We start from the raw sequence: 25,388 nt of genomic DNA on the forward strand, positions 1-25,388 counted from the left end.
TGGAGAGAGTGAGGAGCTACTACTCCCCCTTTCTAGGCAATTTCCTTTATCATAATCTCAGGCCCACTCACTTCCTCCAGCCCATCTGTCAGCTAACTTTCCCTCAGCTCAGAAGGTTTCCAGCTCCTGCAGCATGGCCTTCTGGCCATTTCTAGGCTTGGATCTGAAATTAGGTTTGAATTAGGTCAGTAAAAAATATCGACATGACCATGCAGATCTCAGTGACTTAGCCAGAGACATAACAGCAGGTAGTACCCAGCCTCAGCAGAGGGGATAGCTGCCAGGAGCTGTCCCCAAGTGGTGTGTGGCTGTGCAGCTTGTAGCTTCAAGCCTAGCCCAGACATGCCGGCACTGCACCGAGTCACACCAGGCACTGTGCTCCTCAGCTCACTGAGCTGGAGCTGCAGAAAAGAGCAGAAATGGGTAAAATTTCTACAGAGAAAGACAACTGAGCCGCAGCTAATTTTGTGTTTCAACTCTTTTTCAAGAGAACTGAAGACATATGGATCTATATACATGGTAGGTCTCAAGCCACGTGCTACTGGCTACCAAAAATTCTTGTTGCTGTTAGTAACTACAATAGATCTGCCTGCTCTCTCTACTAGTGCCCAATCACCCTTTACATTGTCTTGAATCCCCCATCCCAGTGACATCCTGCTGCATGAGTTCTACCACCTGATGACAGGAGGTCTTTGAGCTGCTATTAATTTGGCACCTATAACTTCCAGGGCAGCAGCCCTTTGGAGCTTTTGTATGTGCATGTGCATGCTCAGAAAAAGAGAAAAAAAAATACCCTACCAGATCTTTCCTAGACTCGTTGTTCCTTTATATATTTAGTTTTGTCACATCCCTCCTTGGTTGGACCAATCAAGATTAAACAATTATCTGCTTTTGAAAGTGAAGTTGGTATAATGATCTTGAACAACCTGTCATGTCCAACCTCTCTCCATTGCACAGGCTAGGTTCTCACTGCATCCTGAATTCCGCTTGACCAAGAACAGCCCCTTTGAAGAAGTACTGTCCATCATGATTCAGCCCACAAAATCCTAACCAGCAACTACAGGGATTTGACAATTTGTATTTTTTTGTCTGCCAAACAAGAGGCAGCCTGCTGGTAGCTTTTCCACACTGACAGATAAAAGCAGACATGTTTCTGCTTGTCTTTGAATTTATCTGCTTTGAACACTTAACATTCTTCTGCCTTTAGCTAAAACAGCTTATCTTATTCCACTTTTCGTGTCTCCCCTTCTTCAAGATACAAACCACAGGGCTTTATTCTATTTTTTCCTTTCCAGATTAAACTGAAACAATGAGACTAGAAGACAAGGTGCTAAGGGGGACAATCACACAGAGCAGTGATGATAGAAAAGATTTTTTTTTTTTTTTTAATGACTGGGCATAAATTATCAAAGTAATATTACAGTATTTTTAAAAAGTTATGCATGAGCAAAGGGTAAAACCTTAAGGATGAGACAAGTTACTGTATTCTGTAGGAAACGTGTTTTAAACTTCAACCGAGAATAGAAGACAGAAAGTCGGTCACCACATTGTAAGAAGAAAGGCTACTGACACAGATAGGGAAAAATGCAGGGGCGACATAAAAAACCCCACATCCTTAGAGAAATGCAGATTGTGAGATAGTGGTTTCTAAGGAGTGTTGCTAAGCTATGAAGATGGGGAGAAAAAAAAAAAAAAAAGCATTTAAGAAGCAATCCAGCATGGGCAGATTACTTTAAAACCTACAGAAGGTTAATTGTACTGTATACACCTCAGATTAGGACCTGTCACCTCTGCTATTCTGTCAACTTGATCAATGCAATAAATATAGTGTTCCTGACAGTGCAGGAGGTATTGCAGGGATGCATCACAGCTCTCAAAGTACACAGAGCCACGGGCACAAGCATCAGACACTGCCAGTCTGAAACAAGCAGAAATTGATGTTTTTTCATGCATGAAGCAGTAGAGCTGGGAAACTCCCTGCCCCCACAACATGGGATATTGTGGAAGCTCAAAGCTCATGTGGTCACCGGGGGATACCAAAAACATTTAAGTGAGAAACAGTTTATAAATATACATTAAAGAAAAAAATCCCTGAGCTGACAAGGACTGGAGTCTGAGGAAATACTGTGGGAGAAATATAATTGATGCTTGCCTGATGCATCAGCTTCCACCTTTTATTACCCCAATAAGCCAAATACCAGGAGTATGTCCATTTCTTCTAAAATGAGTGGCAATAAACACTCAAATTCAAAAAAACACCAGTCAGTTTTTGAAATGTGCTGTGTAGAACCATAACCACAGGATGAAAATTCTGTATATGGTACTAGAAACACTGGTGATTGCTTCTTTTCTTCAAAAATACAGAGCAATTATATTGTCTGCTCCTTCTCTCTCCTCCTACTTCAAATCTTGCACCAGAAAATGAGCAGAGATTTACTACACAAGTCCCCTTCTCCTAGAAATGTCAGTGGCAACAGCCACAAAATAATGCCAAGGACCACTGTCCAGTCTCCAGCCAACCAGAGAAATTGACAACACCTATCCTCTCTATAAAAACAGCTTACCTGAGATAGCTTCGTTGTGGTGGCTGGCAGAAGTGGTCGACTGAACTTCTTCTGAGACCCAATGGCTGCTGGAAATGGTGGTGCAGAGAAGACTGCAGCCACACAGTTAATCTTGTTGATCCAGGTCTGCATTTCTTCTTGGTTCCTGGGGAAGAAACACATATTTAGCAACTGTTGACTTGGACTCCTCTACTTCTTTCCCACCCTTCCAATGCATTTTAAAAGCAATAACCAGAACTGGGCAAGTCTTCTGGTCTATCTTTGCAAGCAGGTAGTGTACGGTATCTCAGTTACAGGCTGATTTTTTATTAGGTCCATAACTCACCCAAGCAAGTATCTTTTCCTAATCCAATCCAAATAACACAGGCAACAGAGCAAACCAATGCCTTGATTCAGACATATGTCCTAAAGTCTCAGCTGTGCTGGACACCACCAATCTCAAGGAATTTTCACATGGATCTGAGTAGAAAAGGGCTTATGCAAAAGACTGATGCACAGGTTTTTAATGTCAGAAGCAAAAGACAGGTCATCTGTTCTGTCTGGATATCACAGCCTGAAGAACTTAATAAAATTATTCTTGTATTAAGTAGTAACTTTGTTTCTGACCAAAGCATATCTTCTTGAAAGACATCCAGCTGGGACCTGATGACATCAGGAGACAGAGAATCCAAAACTGTCTTTGGTCATTTGTTTCAGTGATTAATCACACTGACTGTTAAAAGTTTGTATCTTGTTTCCAAATTGAATTTCCTGCAGCTTCAGCTTCCAGCTGCTGCATCTTGTTATGCCTTTCTTGGTTAGATTAAAAAGCCTCTTAAAACCTGGTGTTTCTTTCTCTACTTGTGCACACTAATCAAATCACTACTTAATCTTATTACTGATCAAATAAACAGATTGAACCCCTCAAGCTTCTGCTTTAACCTGTCCAGGCATAAATTTATCCCTCCTTCTGCACTGTTTTCTTTCCTCAATGATTGGCACGAATCAGAAGAAAGCACTTACTGGGCTTGGAAAAGCAGGACCCTCCAATCTGCTGTTTTAAGCTTGAGGACATTGGGTTTCTTCTCATAGTCTGTTGCCTTGGATGCCAGCGCATGATGCACACTAACTGCATTCTTCAGATCTTCCTCTGACAAAGCCTTTTCTGGCTTATATTCATCCTGCAGGATTTAACAGAGGAAAATGGCACCTTACTTCTTGCATGTGCTACTCCTGTTTCCCTAACCAAGGGAAAACTTTGTTCATAGTCAAGAATAGTATTAAAGTGTATGAACTGAAAGCAACCTGACTGGAGCAACTGCAGTTTCAACTGCTTTTAGCATCTTATCCTTTCTCTTTCATTCTCTTTTTTTTAACGTCTTCACAAGGACAAGAAGTAGTTCCACTACTTGCTTGACAAGAGGGGTAAACGGAGTATTTTACTATCACAACAGCTGTGGGCTATTTGTCTTAATTTCAGGAATCTTTCATTGCCAGTTCCCCACCCTCACTGCTCAGCTGCTGGTTCCTGCTTGGGCTCTCAGCCTCCATTACTCCATTTTTAATTTCCTCAAACAACCACCTCTCTATGTCCTCCAAGGCAGGCCTTCACACAGTGGAGAAGCCTCCTTACCAGTCTCCATAAAGCAAATATAGCAACCTCCTTTAAATCTGCCTGCTCAGGGTCTGCAAATGGCAAGCACAGCACCATCCAGGTTTTTGACACAACAGTACCACTCAAGACACCAAATGACAAAAGTAGTGAGTCAGACTCCTCTGCGTTGCAAGCGTAAGCCTGGAAGCAGTCTCTGATCTTCTGAGTGACAGAAGCTGGATGAAGGCACAATCACGGTGTACCCACAAGTTCAGTTTAAAGCCCACCTGACTATAAATGTCTTGGGAAAGCGAGGAGCTTTTTCAAGGAAAAGTCACTCACCAGTAAACCTGCATATGCAACATTTCTGAATGAGAGGTCAAAGCAGTCTGCAACTGACTCCATTTCTCCCCTTTAGTACATCACAGTAATCAGTCTCATCTGAGACACCCACCAAGGGAGGGGGTATAATGGCTGCAAAACAGAGGAATAATTCCCTGCAGGTGTGACAACTGTTGATCCCTCCACTTGAACACAAGAGTTAGGAGATGGGGTTTAGCAGGCAACAGAGTGCAAGATGCACAGCAGTGCAGGGACAGCACGAGCTTAAAGAACCAGAGAAGCACCCACACTGGAGAAGAGCTGCTTAACATGTATGAACTGGTTTACAGAGCTCATCTGGCAGCACACAGACCAAGGTTGCAACCAGAGGCAATTACACCTCAGCTGAGGCATCTGTGCTCTTGGCCTGGCTCGGTTCGGTCAGGGCTCTACAGGATGATTTTCACAGGATGGGGAGTTACCAGCAGCAGTGAACACCTCTCAGAAGGGAGGACAAAGCATCCTGCTCCTCTACCATATCTCATCCTTTCTCACAGAGGTTCAGCTAGTGCAGGTCCAGAACTTCCTGCTGCTCAGACACTTAACCAGAAGAGATGCAGCTAACCAGCAGTACAGACCAGCAATACAGCTAATCGCAGCACCACCTCCACTTGGGGTAAGACCAGGGCACAACCCAGCACAGATCTGGAAGGTCTAGGAGAAAGACAGAGCACTGCTGCCCAGATGACCAAAGGGTAGCCTCCAACCTGAAATTGGGGGTTTTCAGGGTCTGGTACTGAGTGAAGCCATATGTCCTTCCTCTCTCATAGCTTAAATCCCAGCTAGCTTTGGAGGGATCTCCCATATCTTGACAGGTTTTGCCTACTCCTGCTTAGGGCACTCTCTAAGCCTTCTTTAAGAAAGATTTGGGAAAGTGCCTAGCCAAAGGACAAGAAGTGGAGGAAGCTGTCCAACATCTGGCCCAATCTCATCTTGAAGATGGAGAAAGCAAGCCCACAGGTCAAGTCCTTTAGTTCAAAGGTTCGAAAGCTCTTTTATTTGGTGGTAGTATTTTGGGGGAAATGACTGGCTCCACTGTCCAGGGAGACTGGGAAGACCTCGGCGCCAGGAAACAAACTTAGGCCTCAGAAATATGATATTCTAGCTTTCCCCAAGGTAGTGCTGGAGACACTGCCAGCTACCACCTTGCCTGTTGCCTCCCAACTTCCTCTGTAAGAGGCATCCAATGTCCACAACCCTCTCTGGTGTCTAAGCCTGTTCCAGAAGAACTCCACATTTGGGCAGTCCCAGAAGCAGTCCTGGCTGTGAACTTCTAATTTACCAAGAGAGAGCATTCACAATAATCCTTGCTAATCCCACCAGATCAGCTGGCAGCAACCTACCTGGACAGCTGGGGCTCTGCCAGCTTCTCCAAAGGCACGGATCAGCATACCGGAAATGCCTCCGCATAGTTGGCCAGCTTCAGAGAAAGCTGGAAGGAAGTGGATGTGCTGTCAAAATTCCTACTTTAAGGCCTCTGACTCCTTTCAACAGGCTGGCAATGCTAGGGGAGCAGGAACTTCCATATATCCTATGACATCAAGAACAGAATGTGCTCTGATGCGCTTGAGCGCATGTGTGGAGGTTGAACTGAAATGGAAGACAGCTCACTCAAGTTGGACCAAGACAGTGGCAAGAAATATATGACGAGCCAGAAAGGAACTGTGACCTTTCTATCAACTGAAGGCTGATGTGAGTGCTGCACACAACACAATGACATGCTGAATTCATCTCAGGCTCCTGGAGAATGACTTTCCCACATCCTGCTCACCGGGAGTCAGCATGTTTCTAAATCTGGTTTTGATAGACCAGAGAATGGCATTTGGCTTTTAATCAGTCAGTGCACCGTGGGTGGGTATCTCTGCTCAGCTGCATGTGACGGCTGCAAAATTATCTTTCAGAGAGTCTCATTACCAAACACTTTACATCATCCTGGCCTTTCACTCTTTTACATTTTAACAGAGGAAACACAACTGAAAAAACTTACAGAAGAATACCTGAAAGTGTGCAAGACTAAACTGAGAAGATGTTGCAAATCTCACAGAAGAGTCCAAACAAAACACCAAGGTCCATGTCCTGCACACAGAAGCAGTTTCTAGTGAGGAAGTGAGGTCAGCCTTACATCCTCTCCTTATAAACCCCTCTTCTGCACACACATCACATCCCATGTCAGTCTAGTGAACAGACATTCTGTCAAGCTCCTACTTTCCAATCTCCTTTTGCTATGAACAGAGGACGGGAAATTAATCTTGGACTGAGGGTGCCCAGAGACAGGGCCAACATCCCAAACATGTCAAACCTCTCATTGTATATAATGCTGTGCAGGCATGTTTAGTTGGCTAACTCTGAACGCCCCTCCAGTGGCCTCTGGGCTCACTAATGCAGCAACCAGCTCTCTCTTAAATCACCCATTTAAAAATAAAACCATATGCAGCACAAGAACTAGCACTGGAACAGTTTCAATGGAAAAAAAAATAAATGTGGGCACAGAGACAAGACTGTTTAGATAAACTCCCCAGTAAGTCTCAAGTGACCACCATTTACAAACCATGCTCATACATGGACTTTAACATTAAAACAGGGAGAACTGGACTGGTGTGCAAACAGAATGACAGCAGAATTGGGATCACACTGCCCACTGGGGGAATCGCAGCTGCTACAATCAATTAATGTTCATATTACAGTAGTGTCTTGAGGGAATAGCTGAGTTACAGATCAACAAAGGAAAAAGCAACCGTGCAGAGGTCTGTACATGTATTTGTGTGTATACAGCACCTACAACAGTGAGATTTCTCTCTCCCCTGCTTGGATAGCACCTGGTGCAATGAAACCATAGTCACAGATGTTATCTCCACAGATATATAGTAATATACAGATGATGAGAGAAGGAGGGAAAAGGTGTGTGTTCATACCTGAGTGCACCCTGCTCTACAGTACCCCGTAATCAGGACAGAAGGCAAACAGAGGCAAGGAAATCCTTTGCCCACATCTGTGGCCAGACCTATGCATTTCTACAAAGAAATCAAGCTGTTCCAAAATTTTCCTGAACTTTCTGAAATTATGGTCTCCTGGTATACTGGAAAAGGAAACAAGAGCCCAGCAACTTTTACTATGACATCTTGAACTAGCTGTATTTGAAGAGCCTGGCACCCTCAACTTCTGCTATGCCACATCCCTAACAGAGCAAAGTTTATCACAGGGCTGAAGTCAAGCCCTGCTGGACCTTCTGGAGCTGAAGATAAATCTGAGGATGTTTCACAGCAGCAGCACAAGACATTGTGATTGAGAAGGGCCAGAGGCAGCCTGGGAAGACTCACAGCTGCCCCATTACTCTGCAAATGAGTCACTTCCCACAGGACCCTTTGCCAACCTTTTAAGGCACTGAAGTACAAAAGTTGCTTGTCACTGCCCTATGTTAAGATGGCTTCCCTGCAAGTGTCTTAAGGACCAAGCAGGAGAGTGCAACTTTATGGAGTAACCACCCTGTAAACACTCAGTAATTCAAGTGCTGTGAAAAGTGCAAGACATGCAAATAACAAACAAATAAGAGAAAGAACTCCAGCAATGCACTCCTTTCTGCAAAGATGCAGTCAGATGTGAAATTACTCTTTTGCTCTCCAAAGGATGGAAGGTGAGAGTGGGGAGAGCAACATGCTGTAGAAAATTTGCATGCTATACCAGTGTCTCCACATTTTGTCACACACAAAGTGCTTTAAACTAATATGCCAGTGATAGTAATAAGAGTATTTAAGTAAGACTCTAAAATGGATCGCATCTCAATTTCTTCCCTTTGAAAGCTTATTAATCCTTCCTCAGAAATAAAATAAGAAATTAATTCATGTGTTATGGACAAGGAGCCTTGTTATTTCTTAGGGACAAGGAGCCTTGTTATTTCTTAGGGAACCATGCTGTCTTTCCAAGTGACCACTAAACGTGACTTACTTCAGATATACAAGCAGGTGACTCCATTTCACCCAGAAAAGGGCAAATACAAACCTTCTATGAAGGCCACATCAGTAAAAGTGAACTTGCAGCCAGCAAAAGGACCAAAGGGGAAGATCATCTGTGATTCAGTAGACTTGATTCTAGTCTCTTGCACTCTTTTAGCATTTCACATCAACTTTCAGCCCTAATCTTCCCTCCTGACTGCAAATGGTTTTGGCTGTTTCAGGATTTCAGCCCTATCTAAATGGTACTGCCCCCAGAGCATCCACCTTGTAAACCTCATGCTGCAACAATTTGATCCAAACCACTCTCTCCTCTCAGAGATTATCCACGTTGGCTCCAATTACACCAATTTCAGACAGCCCCCGCAGGGGAGGAGGGAACTTGCACACCAGGCACTTGAACTTGCACACCTAATGGTTGCAAAACACAGTGGAAATGTAAAAAGGCTTTCAAAGGAGCATTATTTCTACAGTACAGGGCAGTGTGGACAAACATCACCTATTTTACTAATAGTTCACCTATGCTGGGGGGTAAAAAGCATTAATCTACCCACCTGTCACCATTTATTTGATTTTGACAGTTCTCACTCATATGCTCCACTTCACCTCCCAAGAGAATAGTTAAAACTGTGCTATAGTACAATATATTTAAGCTTATGCCAGAACACTTGAAGAGTTTCAGCTGACATTTTTTTAGACTTTTTTATGTCAGGGAGTAAAGCTTGTTAGAAACCAGTGTCTCATCCTGCATTGGGGAAAAAAAAATAATTATCCCTTAATTTTGCTATGGAGCAGAAGCTGCAGATTCCTACCAAGACGAAGCTGCTGTTCAATTGTTTTGCAGCTGGTCTTGTAGGCATTGCAGAAAAGTGTACTATCAAAAGATGGAAAATGAGGACAGCCTTACAGGAGGGGAAGTCATATGTATGAAATGCAATGTTAAAAGCAGCCTAGAGGAATGTCTGCAAGACACAGATTATGCTGTCTTTGCTGATGAAGGTGGTTATTTTTTCAGCCATGAGTGACAGCAATAGTATAAACTGGAATTGCTAGGGTGCACATGTGGATGGGAACAATGGGATGGGAACTGGACGTGAAAGTGTGAAAAGGGGGAGTGTGTCAATGAAAGGATTCATGCGTGAATGTGTGTACAAACAGGGTGGGGGGCAGAGAGTGCAGCTACACAGTGTGTAGGACGGAAAGGAGCCTGGAGGTGGGCTGTGAGAGCACGAGGATGCATACTGCTTTATCCCCCTTTAATTAGTTTCCAAAAGACAGTGATTTCCCCTACCTTCTGCAAGTACAGGACTGTTCCCTTCAGCACAGCATAAAAGGTTTTCCAGCCTCGCTTTCCCCGGGGAGCTGCAAAGAAAACAAATGAAGACCCATTTAACTCAGATCCATTTTTACACTTTGTCTAGGCAACAGGAGAGCTACATCAGTTCTGTGTTAAACCTTCTTTGTACTCTCCTTTTCAAAGGACAAGGCAACTCAGCATAGTGCCTGCACGTACCTGCTGTGCAAGAGAGTAATAAAACAACCCTGACAACAGCCCTGGACTGGATCAGAAGGGAACTGCAGCAATGCAGAAAGCAGGCCAAAGAGATCCAGTCTTTGTGCTCTTGCAGGTAGATGGACACTGACCCTACAAAGCTGGCTCTGAGCTCTACACCATGGCAGAGTTTTCAGAAGGGAACACTCTTTGTCCATGTCACAGCAGGCTGGCAGGCACTGCTTAGGACCAGTGGAGCACTGCTCAGAAAGCAGTGCCTCTCAAAAGCATCCTTTCCCTTGGCTGCTGCTGCACACCCAATTTGGCACTGAGTAGTCAGATGGCTTCTTGGTCCCTTCCCCTATTCCTGCAGATGCAGGGAAGCTGAAGAAGAGAAAGGAGAGGGGAGCCAAATTCTAAATAAAGAAAAAAATCAGCCCTCAAGAAGCAGTTAGACACTGCAGAGCATAACAAAGACAACATACCCAGCCCACAAATTCCTAGAAACAAGCAATGGAGAAAAAAAAAAGATAAAAATGTAAAAAAAAAAAAAAAAAAAAAAAAAAAAAGGAAAAAGAAAAAAAAAAAAATTAAAAAAAAAAGGAAAAAAGAGAGGGGAATTAAGCATGAAGTTTCCAGTTTGATATTCAGCTACAACAGAGAGAGAAGGCACAGACTGTACAGTCCCAGTGCCAGAGATCAGAAGCCTGCATTGAAGCTCATTCACTGAGCATGCATCACTGACCAGCATCCACTTGCCTCTACATTGAAATTAATAACCCATGCACAACTAAAGCATCACCCTCAGAAAGGCATCCCATTCTGATCTGAAGGCAGCAAGTGATGGTGAAGAGGCTATTCGTGCCTTGCTCCAGAGGTTAATCATTCTCATCTCAAACAATGGACCTTCTTTCTAATTGGCATTTGTTCATTTCAGCTTCTAGTCATTGGCCCCTGTTACGTCCTCTCCCCTAGTCTGCCTATGTGCTTTAGCACTCAATACTCTTTTACTGAGAAAATACATATAGCAGGCTAGCACACCACTTCATTAGCAATCTCATACAACCTGATCTCTGCTCTGCAACAGTTCCACTAAGAAATTGAAAATGAAAAGGTCTAACTAACTTTTAAAAGATGAGGTTTACTTTACTTGCAACTGGAAAGTCAGAATGTAACTTTTTAAAATGACAACGTTCAGTGTGCTGAATAATGAGCAATTCAGATTACTTATAATTAAAGAAATAACTTACTAAAGGCAACTAGATACAATAATTTATTAAGGTTAAATAAGCAGAAGTTTAATAGAGAGGAATCTATTCAGAGAATCCAGCCATCACAAAGAATGAGGTCAGTTTGATTTCGACATCTGTTTGGATTTTTTACTGAGCTGTCAGCCTCCAGCTTGAAAACACCAACCTCCAATTGTACCTTCTAAAATATACTAACAAGACATGTGAATACCAAAGAGCTTAGCTCAGCTATGGGACACCCATCACAATGTTAGACTTTGCCTTCAGGATTAAACCCAACAGCATGAACCATGGGTAGGTGATCATCAACAATGATCATGGAAAATACAGATGCTCTGAGTAGACTCTGCTGCTTCCAAGAACATCAATAGAAAACAAACAAATGAAAATGTCCAAGCAGCCAAACATACACAGGTGAATAAGAAGCCTTCAATAATTAGTGTACCACAAATGGAAGTAGGACAAGAAGTAGTGAGGATAATTATAGTAAGAGAGACAGCAGGATTATTACAAATAAGGGGCAGGGAGGAACCGCATGGCATAAATCTGGCTATTAGGAAAATCTGCTGAACTTCATTGTGTATGTGACCCAAGACTGGGAAAGTATGACAGGGAACGGTTACAGCATCTTCCAGGTAGAGATAAAGAACAGCCTTTCTTTAAAGACAGATGCAGAGGGGAGGGGAGATTTGAAACAACCTGGTGTCACATAAAGGAGAATTACCGAACTACTACACAACAGCTACTGTAATTCACTTGAAATTGTTCTCTCTTCTGTAAACCATGAGATTCATTTTCTCTTAGCAGAAAAGATTCACATTGCTTTGCTGTATCCCATTACTCAGTATGCTCATGCATTAGAGCTGTTGCAAATGGGACTGAACGTTGTAAATCCTAGCCTAATAGTGCAAGTGTGATAATCCAATTGCTGTGTTGTTTGTTATTGCTGCAGTTTCCCCTAATGAAGCAGCACTATTTGCCTTGAGAATCACATGGGCTCATTGTAAGTAGTGTTGTGCAGAGATAACAAGAAAATGAGATGTTAAGAGTGAAAAATACTCACTTTTTTTTCCGTCCATATCTGCATGGCTTTTCCGAGCCAGAAATCCAGTTTTATACACAGCAGCATTGGGGTCATGAGGGATGTCCAGGAACGGGTTATTTGAGTTGCCAATTCGACTGACAGCCTTCGTCTGGCTCCCATTATCCTTTTCATCTGTACTGTCTGAGTGAGACTTTTTTTTCTCTTCATCATCCCTTGAAAAGCAGTGAAAAAAGGAGCATGAACAAGGGACTGACAAGTAAAGTTTCATTTCAGTAATTCTTGCACACTCCTTGTCAAAATACCTCTGTCTTTATAGAAGTCCTATTTAGAGAGAAATCTAGACATGTACCAAAACATAGCCAGATTACAGCAAAGCATCAGTTCACCTAATTCACCAGCACAAGACCTAGGAGACAGAGTTTCAAAAAAGCCCAAGATTCCCTTTTACAGCATCAAAAGGCAGGATTTCAAGAAACTTTCATGTCCTCTGTCCTTACCTATATTTAATTCCACTTATTTCAGTGCTAAAATGTAAAATACTTGCTCCCTGGCCTCTCACCAAAAATATCCAATTTCTTCATGAGTTCACACGTAGATAAAAAGAATTAGATTACTGCAGAAAACTGTGGCTTAGCCCTTATCTTAGCATATGAAACACAGGCTCTACCTCTTTTTCTTCATTTTCCTCTGCAGACTAGCATAAAAGTAGTAATTTAAAAATAACAATGCAGTAGCTGAATTATGTTATATGTATTTTAGAAACCAAATGCTGCACAAAATGTTACTTATTAGGGCTATGTATTCAACATAGCTCTTGGGGACAACAATGCAACCCATTTTAGCAAGTCTCAAGTATTGCCTGACTAATAAATGCCTTTTTGCTCATCAAATCAAAAAGGACCAGGCAACCTAGAAAACAAAGAGTGTCCATCATAAGAGTTTTCACAGAACAGGCCACTGAATCTGGGTGGATGGTGTATCTGAAGGAACCACAGCTAGTGTCAGATTACAGAGCAGTCCCATGTCCTTTGAAGTCCCCACACATTCCTCTCCAGGTGACTGGGAAAGGTGTGTCAGCAAGAACAAAGGCTGTCAAAGGAAAGTCATGGCAGCTATGCTTCTCCTAAGACCAGAATCTGATTTTTAAAAGTATCATTATAACTTGAGTGTAATCATAGCTAACAAGAGAGTGGACTTTAAGCTGCTGCATCTCACTGGACCCAGATGATTAGCAGAGAGAGAGCAAGCTCAGGCAGACCTTCCAATCACACACATACATTCAAAGGCAGGTATCAGATGATGATTAGCAAGGCAAATGTTAGTCCAAAAGCTCCTTTTGGGGCACACTGCAACCATGTCTGCTTATGGAAATGACCATCCAAATAAACGTTCTCCAAGAACTACAGGCTAGAGTGACAACCTGCGTTACTCCGATCTCTGCTGAAATGGTTTTCTGGGCAATAACTTGGTCTGAGGATATACAAGGATAACAGACTGGTTTGACAACAAGGAAAACAAACACAGGGATGCACTAGTGAACTCAGCAGAGCCATGGAATGTTCCCAGCCATTTGACTGACCTTCTCATATTACAGTCTCAGCCCAGCACACTCCCAACCACTTTCCAGACACCATTTAGGAAACAGTGCAGTCAAGGACCTCCCCAACAGGCAGCACAGAGGCAAGCATCTTCTTTTGAAGGGTAAGACTTTGCAACATTATGGATAGGGATGCTACACATCAACATTCAGCCTAAGACTCACACAAAGTGCCAGACATTTGATTTAGTTGTAGAAATATAGCCAAGGTGGTGCACCATACCATCATGGTGTTGTCCCGCAAGGTATCCTGATTAAGAGGAACAACTTTTACCTGAAGACCTGATTCCTACAAGGGAGAGCAGTCCTTGCATCTTTCAGCCTATTGATACGTGTTTTCCCACTCCAGAACAGAGAGATCTGCAAAAAACTTTTTGTTGGTCAAAGAAATAAGGATTTCTTCATGCACTCTTTGGTTGAAGCCCTCCCCCTATTGAAAAAGTGTAGGAATTTCTGACAGTTTTGACTGTCCCCACCTTTCCTGCATCTACCATGCTTACTAGCTGCTGGTAAGTCTGTACCATAGTGTTTCTTAGATACGTGTCCATTCCAGAAGCAAATTCTCTGAACACAGGTCTGTGCTATCCAATCCAGACTAAAATCTCACATAAGGCACAAGCATTTGGGCTGATTTGTCACACAGAAGTGCCTTGTGAATTCTGGGATCTCTGCCAAGGACACAGTGGATTTCTCCTTGTCAGCAAAGACCTACTGCAGTAAGTAGCTTAGCATTTTTTTTTAAATAAGCTGTCTCCTTTGGAGTTATGGGAGAGAATTTTCTTACACTGACCAACTGTCCTCTGAGAATGTACCAGTGCCCCTGTCCAAGGAGTCACAGATGTTATGATGAGCAGTCCTGGGGATCCTGGACACCACTAGTGCTGGGGAAAATGCTCTCAAACTCAGCATCTCTAGGGCAGCTGTTGAACAGAAATTCTTCAAAAGACAAATGCAGACAGGGCAGACAAGGACAAAATGACATCTGCTGTCATGACTACTGGTGGCATTGAACAAACTTTTAATTGGTCCTTCAATCTGTCATTGAAAATGGGACATCCAAGCCTCAAGCACTTGTGAGAGTTGAATGCTCTGACAACATGCATGAGGTCAAGATGCACAAGCCAGGACGCATGATGCAATGAACTAGAGAAGCAAGGGGGACTCATTACAGAGAACAAGAAATAGATGAACAGCTAGAATAGAACTAAAATAGAACTAAAAGAAGTCTGTATCTCCCTCTGATCTAGAATATGAAACACCAGTGGAAATTAAGGGATGTGGGACTCACTTATTCAAATACTCCATGCTGCTTCAGTGGTCAAGCATAAGAAAGCAGGATGAATAGGAGGAGCTTCAAAGTATCAAAACAGGTCACGTATCAGCCTTTAAGTACCTCCAAACTGGCTGAATAGATAGGTCCTGGATAGACTTTATAAAGGATGTAACAATTTGAGCTTACTGCTCATCAGCCTTTAGGGTATGTTTGCAGAAAATTCAGCTGGGCTTTGGATACATACACTTGAAAACTGATCTTTGTTTGAAAATCTAGCTTTTGGGAGGTGCAAATCCTTCCTCATCTTTTGATGTCTCTCACAGATTATTCAAGTACTGCAACATTCCCAGCATGAAAGCCTCCAGTGATGCAGGTGCAAGAGTCAGTAGGTGTGCAGCTATGTTCAGAGTAATGGATCTAGTGTCATACAGGCAGAGCTCAGGTCCTTGTCATGGGCAGGCTTGGTGCCTCTCCTTCCCTTTTGCTACAAGAGATAGCACAATCTCTTTGTCTTTAGGGAAAAAAAAACCCACATTGGTTCCAACACATATTTCAGCAGCAAAACATGATCATGAAGGTCCACTTAGGTTTGCAGAAGTCTTTAGAGATTTTTCTGTCTCCAATCAGTAGAGGGAGATAACTTCCTGGCTCTCGGCCTGGAATTGAATTCTCTGATGATCCCTCTCTGAAAAGTGAAAGGGGCTGGTGGCTTCGAACCCTCTTGTAAGTCCCACTTTTTATCCACAGAAAGTGTGACCTACAAGAGCCTCTGATCTGCAGGTGACAGAAAAAAAAAACACCTGTAGAGGTTCTCCAAGACTCTGCTTATGGCACGTGGCATTCACAAGGTTTCCCAAAACAAGGAGCTTCAGTTCTGCTTCTGGTAGCTTATTTCTTTGGAAAAGGACCTGCACACCGAGCAGTAACCAGAGCGCTGTCTGCCCATGAGAACCAGCACAGCAAAGGCAGAATCTGCTTGCTACATCAACTGAAGACAGAGCATTGAAACGGCAGTGTTTTTCCTTCTCAAATACATGATCACTGACAACCAATTTGAAACACAAGCAAAAATGCAGAGGTTGCCGTTTTGGTGAAGAAAAATGTACTTCTGATCCTTTATAGCAAAATCTTATCTTTGTCTTCTAGGGGAGAACCACCATTTGGTTCTCTCAGTAACAAAAACATTTCTGTATGCTCTATGGTCTGATTTGAGGCTCTGCCTTGGAAAACTTCTAAATCACTAAGCTGGAAAGACAGAGTCAAGCCCTTATTTTCAAAGTCTGCTTCAACTCTGCATTTGTTCAAATAGAAAACTTAAATGATATGGCAAAATTATTGTTTTATCCATTTAAACATTGGCAATTTAAAAAAACAGATCTGTAGCATGTAATTACATGAATCTGTGCAACTGATAGCACCTGTATCAGTAAATTGAGTTGTGGAGAAACCGGTGGAGAGAATTTCTGGCATCGTTCCCAAAAGGAGGAGAGAAGAAAGGAGAGCCAGGTGATTACTACCTGATCTCTCTCTAAAACCAGTCACAAAGTTGCAAACAGGAATCAACCTAGAACTTGGGAGATGATGAGTTAATTGTAATAGCGAGAGATTTCTCGGTCTGACCTAGAAAAAGGTGAGCTTCAGCACAGGTGTCTTTATAATCACTGGGGTCTCAGTTTGCTGCAGGAAACAAAGAAAGGATTTGGCAATGACCATTTTCCACCATCACTGTCTTAAAGACCTAGTTTGGTTTCGGTGGAAGGAAAGGATTTTTCAAAGCAGTCCAAAAAAACCAACCAAACAAAAGTATATACTCTGTTGACATCTAAACTTCTCTGGAAAGAAAATTGTATTATTAACTAGTCAAAAAACCAACAATTCTCCTGAAAACTAGACTGTCCACTGAGAGAAAGCTTTCAGGATACAACTGGCTCAAATACAGCCATTTGCTTTTTGTAATTTTGTAAGCAGTAGTTTAGGATTTCATATATTAATTATAGATCACCATTCAACCAGCTTTAAGATTATGATTTTATCATTCCTATCAACTTCAACAGGAAGTAGACATATTATTACAATAATATTCACCAGCACATTTCTAAACAGACATCGTGGAAACAAAGTATATTCAGTGCTGGTGCCTTTGAAATCATACTAGTTTTAAAGCTGATGACCAGTGTAAAAGCCAAAAGATAAGAAATATTTGCAAAACTTAGGGTGTTAAGAGGTCAGCTAAATCCTCTCTTTACCTCTAAGGCTAGATCCACTCTTCCTAATCCATTCTGGACCGAACAATGAGTTCACAAAAAACCTCCAGCGAACGTACTTCCATATTTTGGCAAACCTATGCTCTTATTGAAAAGGTTGATTGCTAGAAAGTTTATTTAAAGTTTAACCCAAAATTTCAAATTTAAGCCCGTCCACAACAGCTGTGAAGAATAATTCATCACTTTTTCCCTCTGTGGTAGCTTCTACACATTAAAAAACCCACACTAAGGTCCCTCTCCTCAGTGCTCCCTTTTTCACCTAAACAAACCCAACTCTTCTAATCTCACCACTCACATTCACAGGATTTTGAATTCATTTAATCTTATGGGTGATGTCAGAGTTTAAGAACAAGAGTTTACCATTAAAATATGAAAAATCCCATGGAAATATAGAGTCCCTCAGGGACATTTAAGCAGTGTGAAAAATTACAAGACAATTATTTGGGCTACATGCACTCTTGGGATGCCTTCAGTGATCTTGGCATGCTGAAAACATGATGCACTGACTAACTGGATGAAACAGTAACATGCCTCCACCCCAGTCAGCAGGAGCTTCTGCCTGCTATTTTAGTGAGGTCCAGTCACCACTTAGTGCTTCACTTGCTGTTCAAAGACATGAGCCACAGTGCAAGAGCTAGGAGAGTTTGAGAACTTAAGCAGCACAGAGTAAATATGGAATGAGACAAAAGACAAAATAATCATATTTCTGATGTTTACTTTTGCCATACTGCTTTTCTTTTTTCTTCCAGGACACCGAACAACAAAGCAGGTAAGAGGAAAGAGCAAGCAAAATGGCACACCAAGAAAGTGGCAGAACGTTTTCTGGCAGCTCTGTTGTGCACAGCAACCAAAAAATTTGGGGGTTGCAATGGAGAGTAGGAGTGTGCATTCAGGTTCTCACATTCACCAGGTCCAGATAAATCCAAGGTTAGATATATTTATTTTACAGATCATGGTATGTGATTTGCTTTTAAATTCTTGGAGAACTTGAACCTGGAACTACTGCAGAAAAAGGACATCCTTAAATTAATGGGCCTTGATGGTATGCATCCACAAATTCTGAGAGCTGGCAGATGTTATTGCTAAGCCACTCTCCATTGTTTTTGAGAGGTCATGGAGAACAGGAGAGGTGCCTGAGGACTGGAGGAAGGCCAATATCGCTCCAGTCTTCAAAAAGGGCAAGAAAGAGGAGGCAGGGAACTACAGGCCAGTTAGTTTCACCTCCATCCCCAGTAAGGTTTTGAACCAAATAATTCTGGACACTACCTCAAAACATTCAGAAGCAAAAAGAAGTTATTGGGAGAGGTCATTGTGGAGCCACCAAGGAGCAATCTTGTTTGACCAATCTGATTACCTTCTATTATGTTGTAACTGGCTGGTTAGATGAGGGGAGAGCAGTGGATGTTATCTACCTTGACTTCAGCAAGGCTTCTGACACTGTCTCCCATAACATCCTCATTAGGATGCTGAGGGAGTGTAGCTAGATGAGCGGACAGTGAGGTGGATTGAGAGCTGGTTGTGTGACAAAACTTACAGGGTTGTAATCAATGGAGCAGGGTTAAGTAAGAAGCCTGTAACCAGTGGTGTCCCCTGGGGGTCAATACTCAGTCCGGACTTGTTCAACATATTAATCAATGACCTGGATGAGGGTACAGAGTGTATCGTCAGCAAGTTTGCTGATTATACAAAACTGGGAGGGGTGGTGACACTCCAGAGGGCTGTGCTGCCATCCAGTGTGACCTAGACAGGCTGAAGAGCTGGGCAGAGAAGAACCTAGTGAGGTTCAACAGGGACAAGTGTAGGGTCCTGCACCTGGGGAGAAAGAACTCCTTGCACCAATATAGGTTTAGGGGTGGGCCTGCTGGAAACCAGTTCTGAGGAGAAGGATCTGGGAATCCTGGTAGACAGTAAATTATCCATGAGCCAGCAATGGGCTCTTGTCACCAAGAAGGCCCCTGGAATCCTGGGATGCATAAGGAAGAGTGTGGCCAGTAGGTAAAGAGAGGTCATTCTGCCCATTTACTCTGCTCTGGTGAGGCCACATCTGGAATTCTGCATCCAGTTCTGGGCTCCCCAGTTCAAGGGAGAGAGTCCAGCAGACGGCAACAAAGATGATGGGGCTCTGAAGCATCTCTCTTACAAGGGAAGGCTGAGAGAGCTGGGGCTCTTTAGCCTGGAGAAGAGAAGGCTATGAGGAGACCTTATTAATGCCTATAAATATCTAAAGGGTAGGAGCACGGAGGATGGAGCCAGACTCTTTTCAGTAGTTGCCAGTGACAGGACAAGGGGCAACAGGCACAAGGAACATAGGAAGTTCCACTGAAATATAAGGAAAAGCTTCTTTACAGTGAGGGTGACAGAGCACTGGAACAGGCTGCCCAGGGAGATTGTGGAGTCCCCTTCTCTGGAGATATTTAAGACCCACCTGGATGCAGTCCTGTGTAAAGTGCTCTAGGAGATCCTGCTTTATCAGGGGAGTTGGACTAGGTGATCTCTAGAGGTCCCTTCCAACTCTGGCAATTCTGTGATTCTATGGTAAGAACTGTAATACAATTCTCTCTGCCAAGAGCTGTACTCGTGCTTCCCTGTCCATAAAGGATAAATTAATACTCTTACTGAAGGTCTCTGAAGCACATCTGCTGATTAAGGTGCCACTTGACTACAAAACTGGAATCAGTGGTAGACTTTTCTTTCTGTGCGCCTTGCATCAGACTAATTCCACTGGAAATGGACAGCAAACCATTTGGGATGATGACACAAGTAGCTCGCGACTAGTAATATAATGATCATGCAGCAGTCTTTCCCCATCTTATGTACTGCTGTACCCTCCCCTGCCTATTGACTTAGTAGCAGTCATTAACTCATCAAATAACGTACTGCTAGACAAGCTATTAAACTGTTGCTTAGCTTGTAAAAGAGACTCTTAGATCCTCAAAGAGACTCTGCCTGGATAAAGGACATTCCTTCAACACACCAGCATTGTGAGGGAGGTTTTGCAGCCCTATTTCTACCTTTGCCTTACCTCCCACTTCTTCCCTTGCCTACTGCACTAGGGAAGAAAAGGGATACTCTTTGGAAAGGAGAGAGGATCTTCCTCAGTCACATCACAGCAAAAATGGTCATGTCCCCTTCCTATCCACCTTTCTCTGCAGTAGAGCAAGACAATGATGTGTCTCCTCCCTCTAGTTCAGGCAGTCCTGGGGCTCCTCGGTGTAATTACTTTTCACCAACCACAGATCTCTGTAAAAGTGAGGAGACATCTCCACACCCCCTCTTCCAGCCAACACTCTCAGCCCTAAAGAGGCACAGCCTCTTTGGCTATGCTAAGAATAAGCTTTGTTTCACAGTATGGAAAGTAATTGTCAAATTAGTTCCAGATGAGCCTCAGGTTGGAATTGACAATTGACCACTTTGAGCATTCTGCTGGAAGAAGGTTCTTTGACACCCACATCCCACTGCCTTATTTTAGGAGGATTCTGATTTCCCACTTTTCCAGCATGCTTGCAATTTTTCCGGAAATATTCCTTAGCAAATGATAGGGACTGGACTATGTAAATGCCAAAGAGTTACTACCCATGCAGGAGCAAGCTATCTTGTAAATCACCTTGACTAAAGGTCATGGGAGCAGAGCCAGGCATGAGCCAGTTCCCACCTGGAGGCTGCTCAGGTGTCTTAGACACTTTGTGTGGTCTCTTGCCAAGAGCTGGAGGAAAATTCTGACAATGCGAAAGTCACACGACGGATTCTGCTGGGTCTGAAGTACTTATGAGATACGGTCACAACAGCTCTGGTGTTGTGACATGTAAGATTCACACAGCACGTTACAGGTCCAATATATGGTCTGGGGAAGTGTCTCCCACTGTGATGCTTATGAGGCTCAACAGAGATGGCACCACTTAGTCCCTCTCCAGCACGCCTTCCTCACTACTCTGACACTATCTAAAACAATACTGAACAGGGGCTGTAATCTCAACTATGACCACAGACCTTTTAGTGAGAATGCACACCCTCACAATAAATTAATTTGCAGATAATGAACTTAAAACAAGGAAGGTCAGAACCCTGTGGGCCTGCAAGACCTACAGCAATTGTTAGGGCTTCTAGCACAAAAGGCGCAGGAGCATGCATCATAGACATACATTGCTTCCAAGAAGGTGAGGTTTCAGATATGTAAATCCACACAGGTAAACATCTTGTACAGCCATAATATAAAAAAGACAGACTTCTTTCATTTTACACCAAAATCCATTGTTCTGCAAGCAGCAAAATCTAGAGTAGACCCCGATACTCTCTGCTGGCACACCTAGACTACATAAAACCTAAGCACAGAGAAATGTCAATTTAACACAACCAGAAACTGAAGCTCTTTCTTGCCTGCAATATTGCTGTAGTTAGCAAGTGTTAGTCTGTTGAAAGCATCTAAGGATGGGGAGATAGCAGACTTTGTCCAATTTATCATCTTTCATATTAGGTTGTTGTCAAGCTATCCATAGTTAATCAGGAGACAAACCAAGACAATAAACCAACAGCAGGAAACTCAATCCAAGATGTGTTTCTATTCAGTAGTTCTGACACAATGTACCAAAAGATAAAGGAAGACGTCAACTTCTGTTTTATTTATGCAGTCATAGAACAACAGAGGATTTAATTTCTGTCTTTTCAGGCTGAAGTTTCATTCTAAATGAAATGTCCTCTTTCCTTACAAATGCACTTGGATTCTATCATTAACAACTCCATTTGCTGGAGAAACAGATGAGGCAGTATTGCCAGGTCATTAATTAACAGAAAAGCAAACTCATTATGTACACTGGCTATCTTCTGCAGGCTTTGGAGCCCATTCAGATGGTGACATAGGATGCAGAAACACAGGAACTATTTTTAAACTCCTAATTTCTATGCAGTATACTTACACTGCCCATTCCAGCTTCTCATTCTTGATTGAATTGTAGAGAGCCTGCAAAGGGAGAGAAATGAGATGGGATTATTGTTTGACCCCTGCTACACATGCATTAATATGCTGAAGAAAATTACCTAACATCAGCAAGTGAGCCATCTCTGATCAAAGAAGTACCATAGCTGCTCATGGTAACACAAAAGTCTGGAGCAGAAATCTCATCTAAGTAAAACATACCAGAACACCAGGTCTGAGATCACAGTAATTTTGTCAAGCAGGTTTTTAGATTTTGTGGTTTGGGTTGTTTTAGGGTTCTTTGGCTTGTTTGTTAGGGTTTGTTTGTTTGTTTGTTTTCTTTTTAATAGCCCTGTTAAGTTTGCAAAAGACACAAGATTACAGCCTTGAAAGTCAAGGGCAAATTTAATTCCTGATAGTCAGTGAGCTTTTTTGTCACTGGCTTTAATTGTGCCAAGATTTCAACATACAAGCTTACCTGCCAAACCTACACCAGAATAGCTACCCAAAGCCCCTGAGCCTCACAGACAGCTGAATGCTCTCCCAGTCACACATCCAAACATAAACGTGTTCCTTTTCTAAGCACAAAACAGAAAATGACTGATATGCAGCTTTCCTGCTTGAATATCAATGTCTTGGACTGCTGCCTGCTAACATCATTACTCTTTCAATTAACAGGAAAGGTGCTAGATGGTTTGACACCAAAGGTCACAATTCTTTTGTTGATACCAGCCTGCAAAGAAAAGAGTCTGGAGGTTGACTTAAGCCTGTGAGGATCTCAGCCTGGGATGGATTTCTTTTGAGAGGGAGTAGGTACATTACACTTGAATATACAAGTGTGTCTGTCTTCAGCCCTCCAGTATCTGATATATACAATGGAAAAATGACTGCTATTACTACAAGCAAATGGAGCTCTTCAAATAGGCCACTTGACTCAAGTGAAGTATTTTGGTATGGAATGTCCCTGATTCTTGCACTTATAATCCACATTTGTAATTTACCTTATATACATAGCTAGATTTACTCCCTCTGGCACATAACTCCTACACAGCCTCAAAATATTTTAACGTGTCGAAGAACTGTTGATGCACATGATTACCATGAAGTAGCACATTAAGTATGAACAAGCTTGAAAATCACATACTATAATAGCTATGACACACTCAACAGAAACATTAGTGTTAAAATAGCCTTAACTATGACCCAAAACAAAAGTAATTTGGAAAATAAAGAGTTGAAACTAGTCTTGTGCATATGCCACAGCCCACCTTGCAACAAGAATCCCACTACCATACCCCACTGCTCATCCTGTGATCCACTGGCTCCTTTCCAAATCTTGCATGGTCTATTTGAAGATCCTTAATATTCAGCTCTGTGAAAATCTGGGCTGATTGAACCATACACAAGCAGGTCAAACATACTAGTACAACTCACTTCAAGCTGTTGCTACACATGCAGCAACTTTTAGTCAGAGTTTACCATAAAAATAAGTTTATCAGAGCAACAGAACAGATAGGACCACCAGAAGGAATAATCCCCCATCCTACTTAACACTGAGCTAGCAGAGAGAGGTCCCCACTGCTAACAGGGCTTTGCTGTGCTACTCAAATCAACACGATGAACTGTTTTCAAATTTGGAGTTTCCACTGTTTGTTTCTATTTATTCTCTCTTCTCCAAACTTGTATAAGGAGCTCTGATCCAAAGGCAAACAGCCAGACAAAGATGAAGGAAAGGGCGCTGCAGGTATTTTGTAGGCACTTTGTATGCTTTTCAGGTAAGACCTACCAAGAAATTTTAAGGCTACCCTGCAGGAAGAAAGCAAAAGAAGGGGCTAATATTTCTACTATTATGCTGCCAGCAGCCCAGCAGAATCAGATACACCTCCATTTTTTGGCATAAGCCAATGTTGATACTGACTCCCTGTGATCACCCAGTATTTTCTGTTAGAAGCCACCATGTTTCTAATAATGTGACCAAACTCCCCTCTTATTCTTTGACTTGTCCTTTGCTTCCTACTACGATTAAAATACACTTTTACATTTTGAGCCAGAAAACTACTTCCACAAATAAGACAAAGAGACTATGTTTTTTGCAGTTGCCTCCCCATTTTTTCAGAAACAGTATTTTTTTCCCCCAACTAGTTCAGTGAGCTTTTGAAATCTAGAATAAGCCTGGGCTAGGGTATCAAGAAATGCCTTTTGCTGCTCTCTGTCCCAAATGCCTACACAAGATTGGGTCACAACCCAGAAAAAAACACCCCTCCTGGTGCGTCAGAGCTTTTTTATGGGGTTTTTGCTCTAAGGAAGTCTCTAGGAATCACTACAACCAAAGAGCAGGACGTACAAAAGCAGCACTCCAGATTGATGCAGGAACAACAAATGCCTCAGGCTTTATGCCTTGTGCAAAAATGGCATGTGTTTGTCCTGAGCTTAACTAATGAGCCAGACTCCATCTTCTTTCTTCTGTAGGGAGTAACAGACACCAACCCCCTGATATGGCACACATCTGACAAAAGACACAGCCCCCCCACCTGCTCCCCAGCATCTGACCTCTCAGAAAGTCTCTGCTGTTTACAAAAATGGAAGAGAAAAACCTAGAGAGTTCCCACAGCCTGAGCATCTACATACAGGGCATGTTCACTGTGTCTACTGAGTGTGTTTGGTGAGACCTCAGTGAGCAGACCTCTCAAGGGATGAAGATACATGAATTCTTACGCCTGCCAATCCACCTCCCTGGCGGAGACAGCTGCTGGGCTGCACGCTCACCACTGTACTCACCAGCCTTTTAGAGATGCTTAATGTTCCTTCTCAAAAGCAATTTAACGTTTTCCTGATGTCTACTGGGCGCTCATGTTATCAGAGAAGAAAAATTTCCTCCTTCCATATTTTGCAACCAGTAGCAGAAATATATAACCCAGCACCTTCTGTTTCCCAAGACCCTGATTCAGACAGCAGACACTTCTTCAGAGTATCATTAAATCAAACCAACTTGGAGACAAGTACCTAAACGCTTCACTAAATTGCAACAAAGCTGAACAGAGATTACGGCAGGGGCATGATTTTCACTGTGCATAACTAGCTGCAAGGATAGGT

The 25,388-nt window shown here is 42.6% G+C and overlaps 1 protein-coding gene across 5 annotated transcripts in view; it reads right to left on the minus strand.

Moving 5' to 3' along the window:
* Positions 1-25,388, minus strand: part of PSD3 (pleckstrin and Sec7 domain containing 3) — a 111,720-nt gene that overhangs the window by 15,870 nt on the left and 70,462 nt on the right. For all 5 annotated transcript variants that reach the window (XM_051641976.1, XM_051641977.1, XM_051641979.1 and 2 more), the window contains 5 exons: positions 22,297-22,340; positions 12,271-12,464; positions 9,757-9,827; positions 3,567-3,724; positions 2,565-2,709 (listed from right to left, as the gene is read on the minus strand). In XM_051641976.1, coding sequence (XP_051497936.1) covers positions 2,565-2,709; positions 3,567-3,724; positions 9,757-9,827; positions 12,271-12,464; positions 22,297-22,340 — 612 coding nt within the window. The remainder of the gene's footprint in view (positions 1-2,564; positions 2,710-3,566; positions 3,725-9,756; positions 9,828-12,270; positions 12,465-22,296; positions 22,341-25,388) is intronic.

The sequence above is a fragment of the Apus apus genome, chromosome Z (genome assembly GCF_020740795.1).
Source record: "Apus apus isolate bApuApu2 chromosome Z, bApuApu2.pri.cur, whole genome shotgun sequence".
NCBI lineage: Eukaryota > Metazoa > Chordata > Aves > Apodiformes > Apodidae > Apus > Apus apus.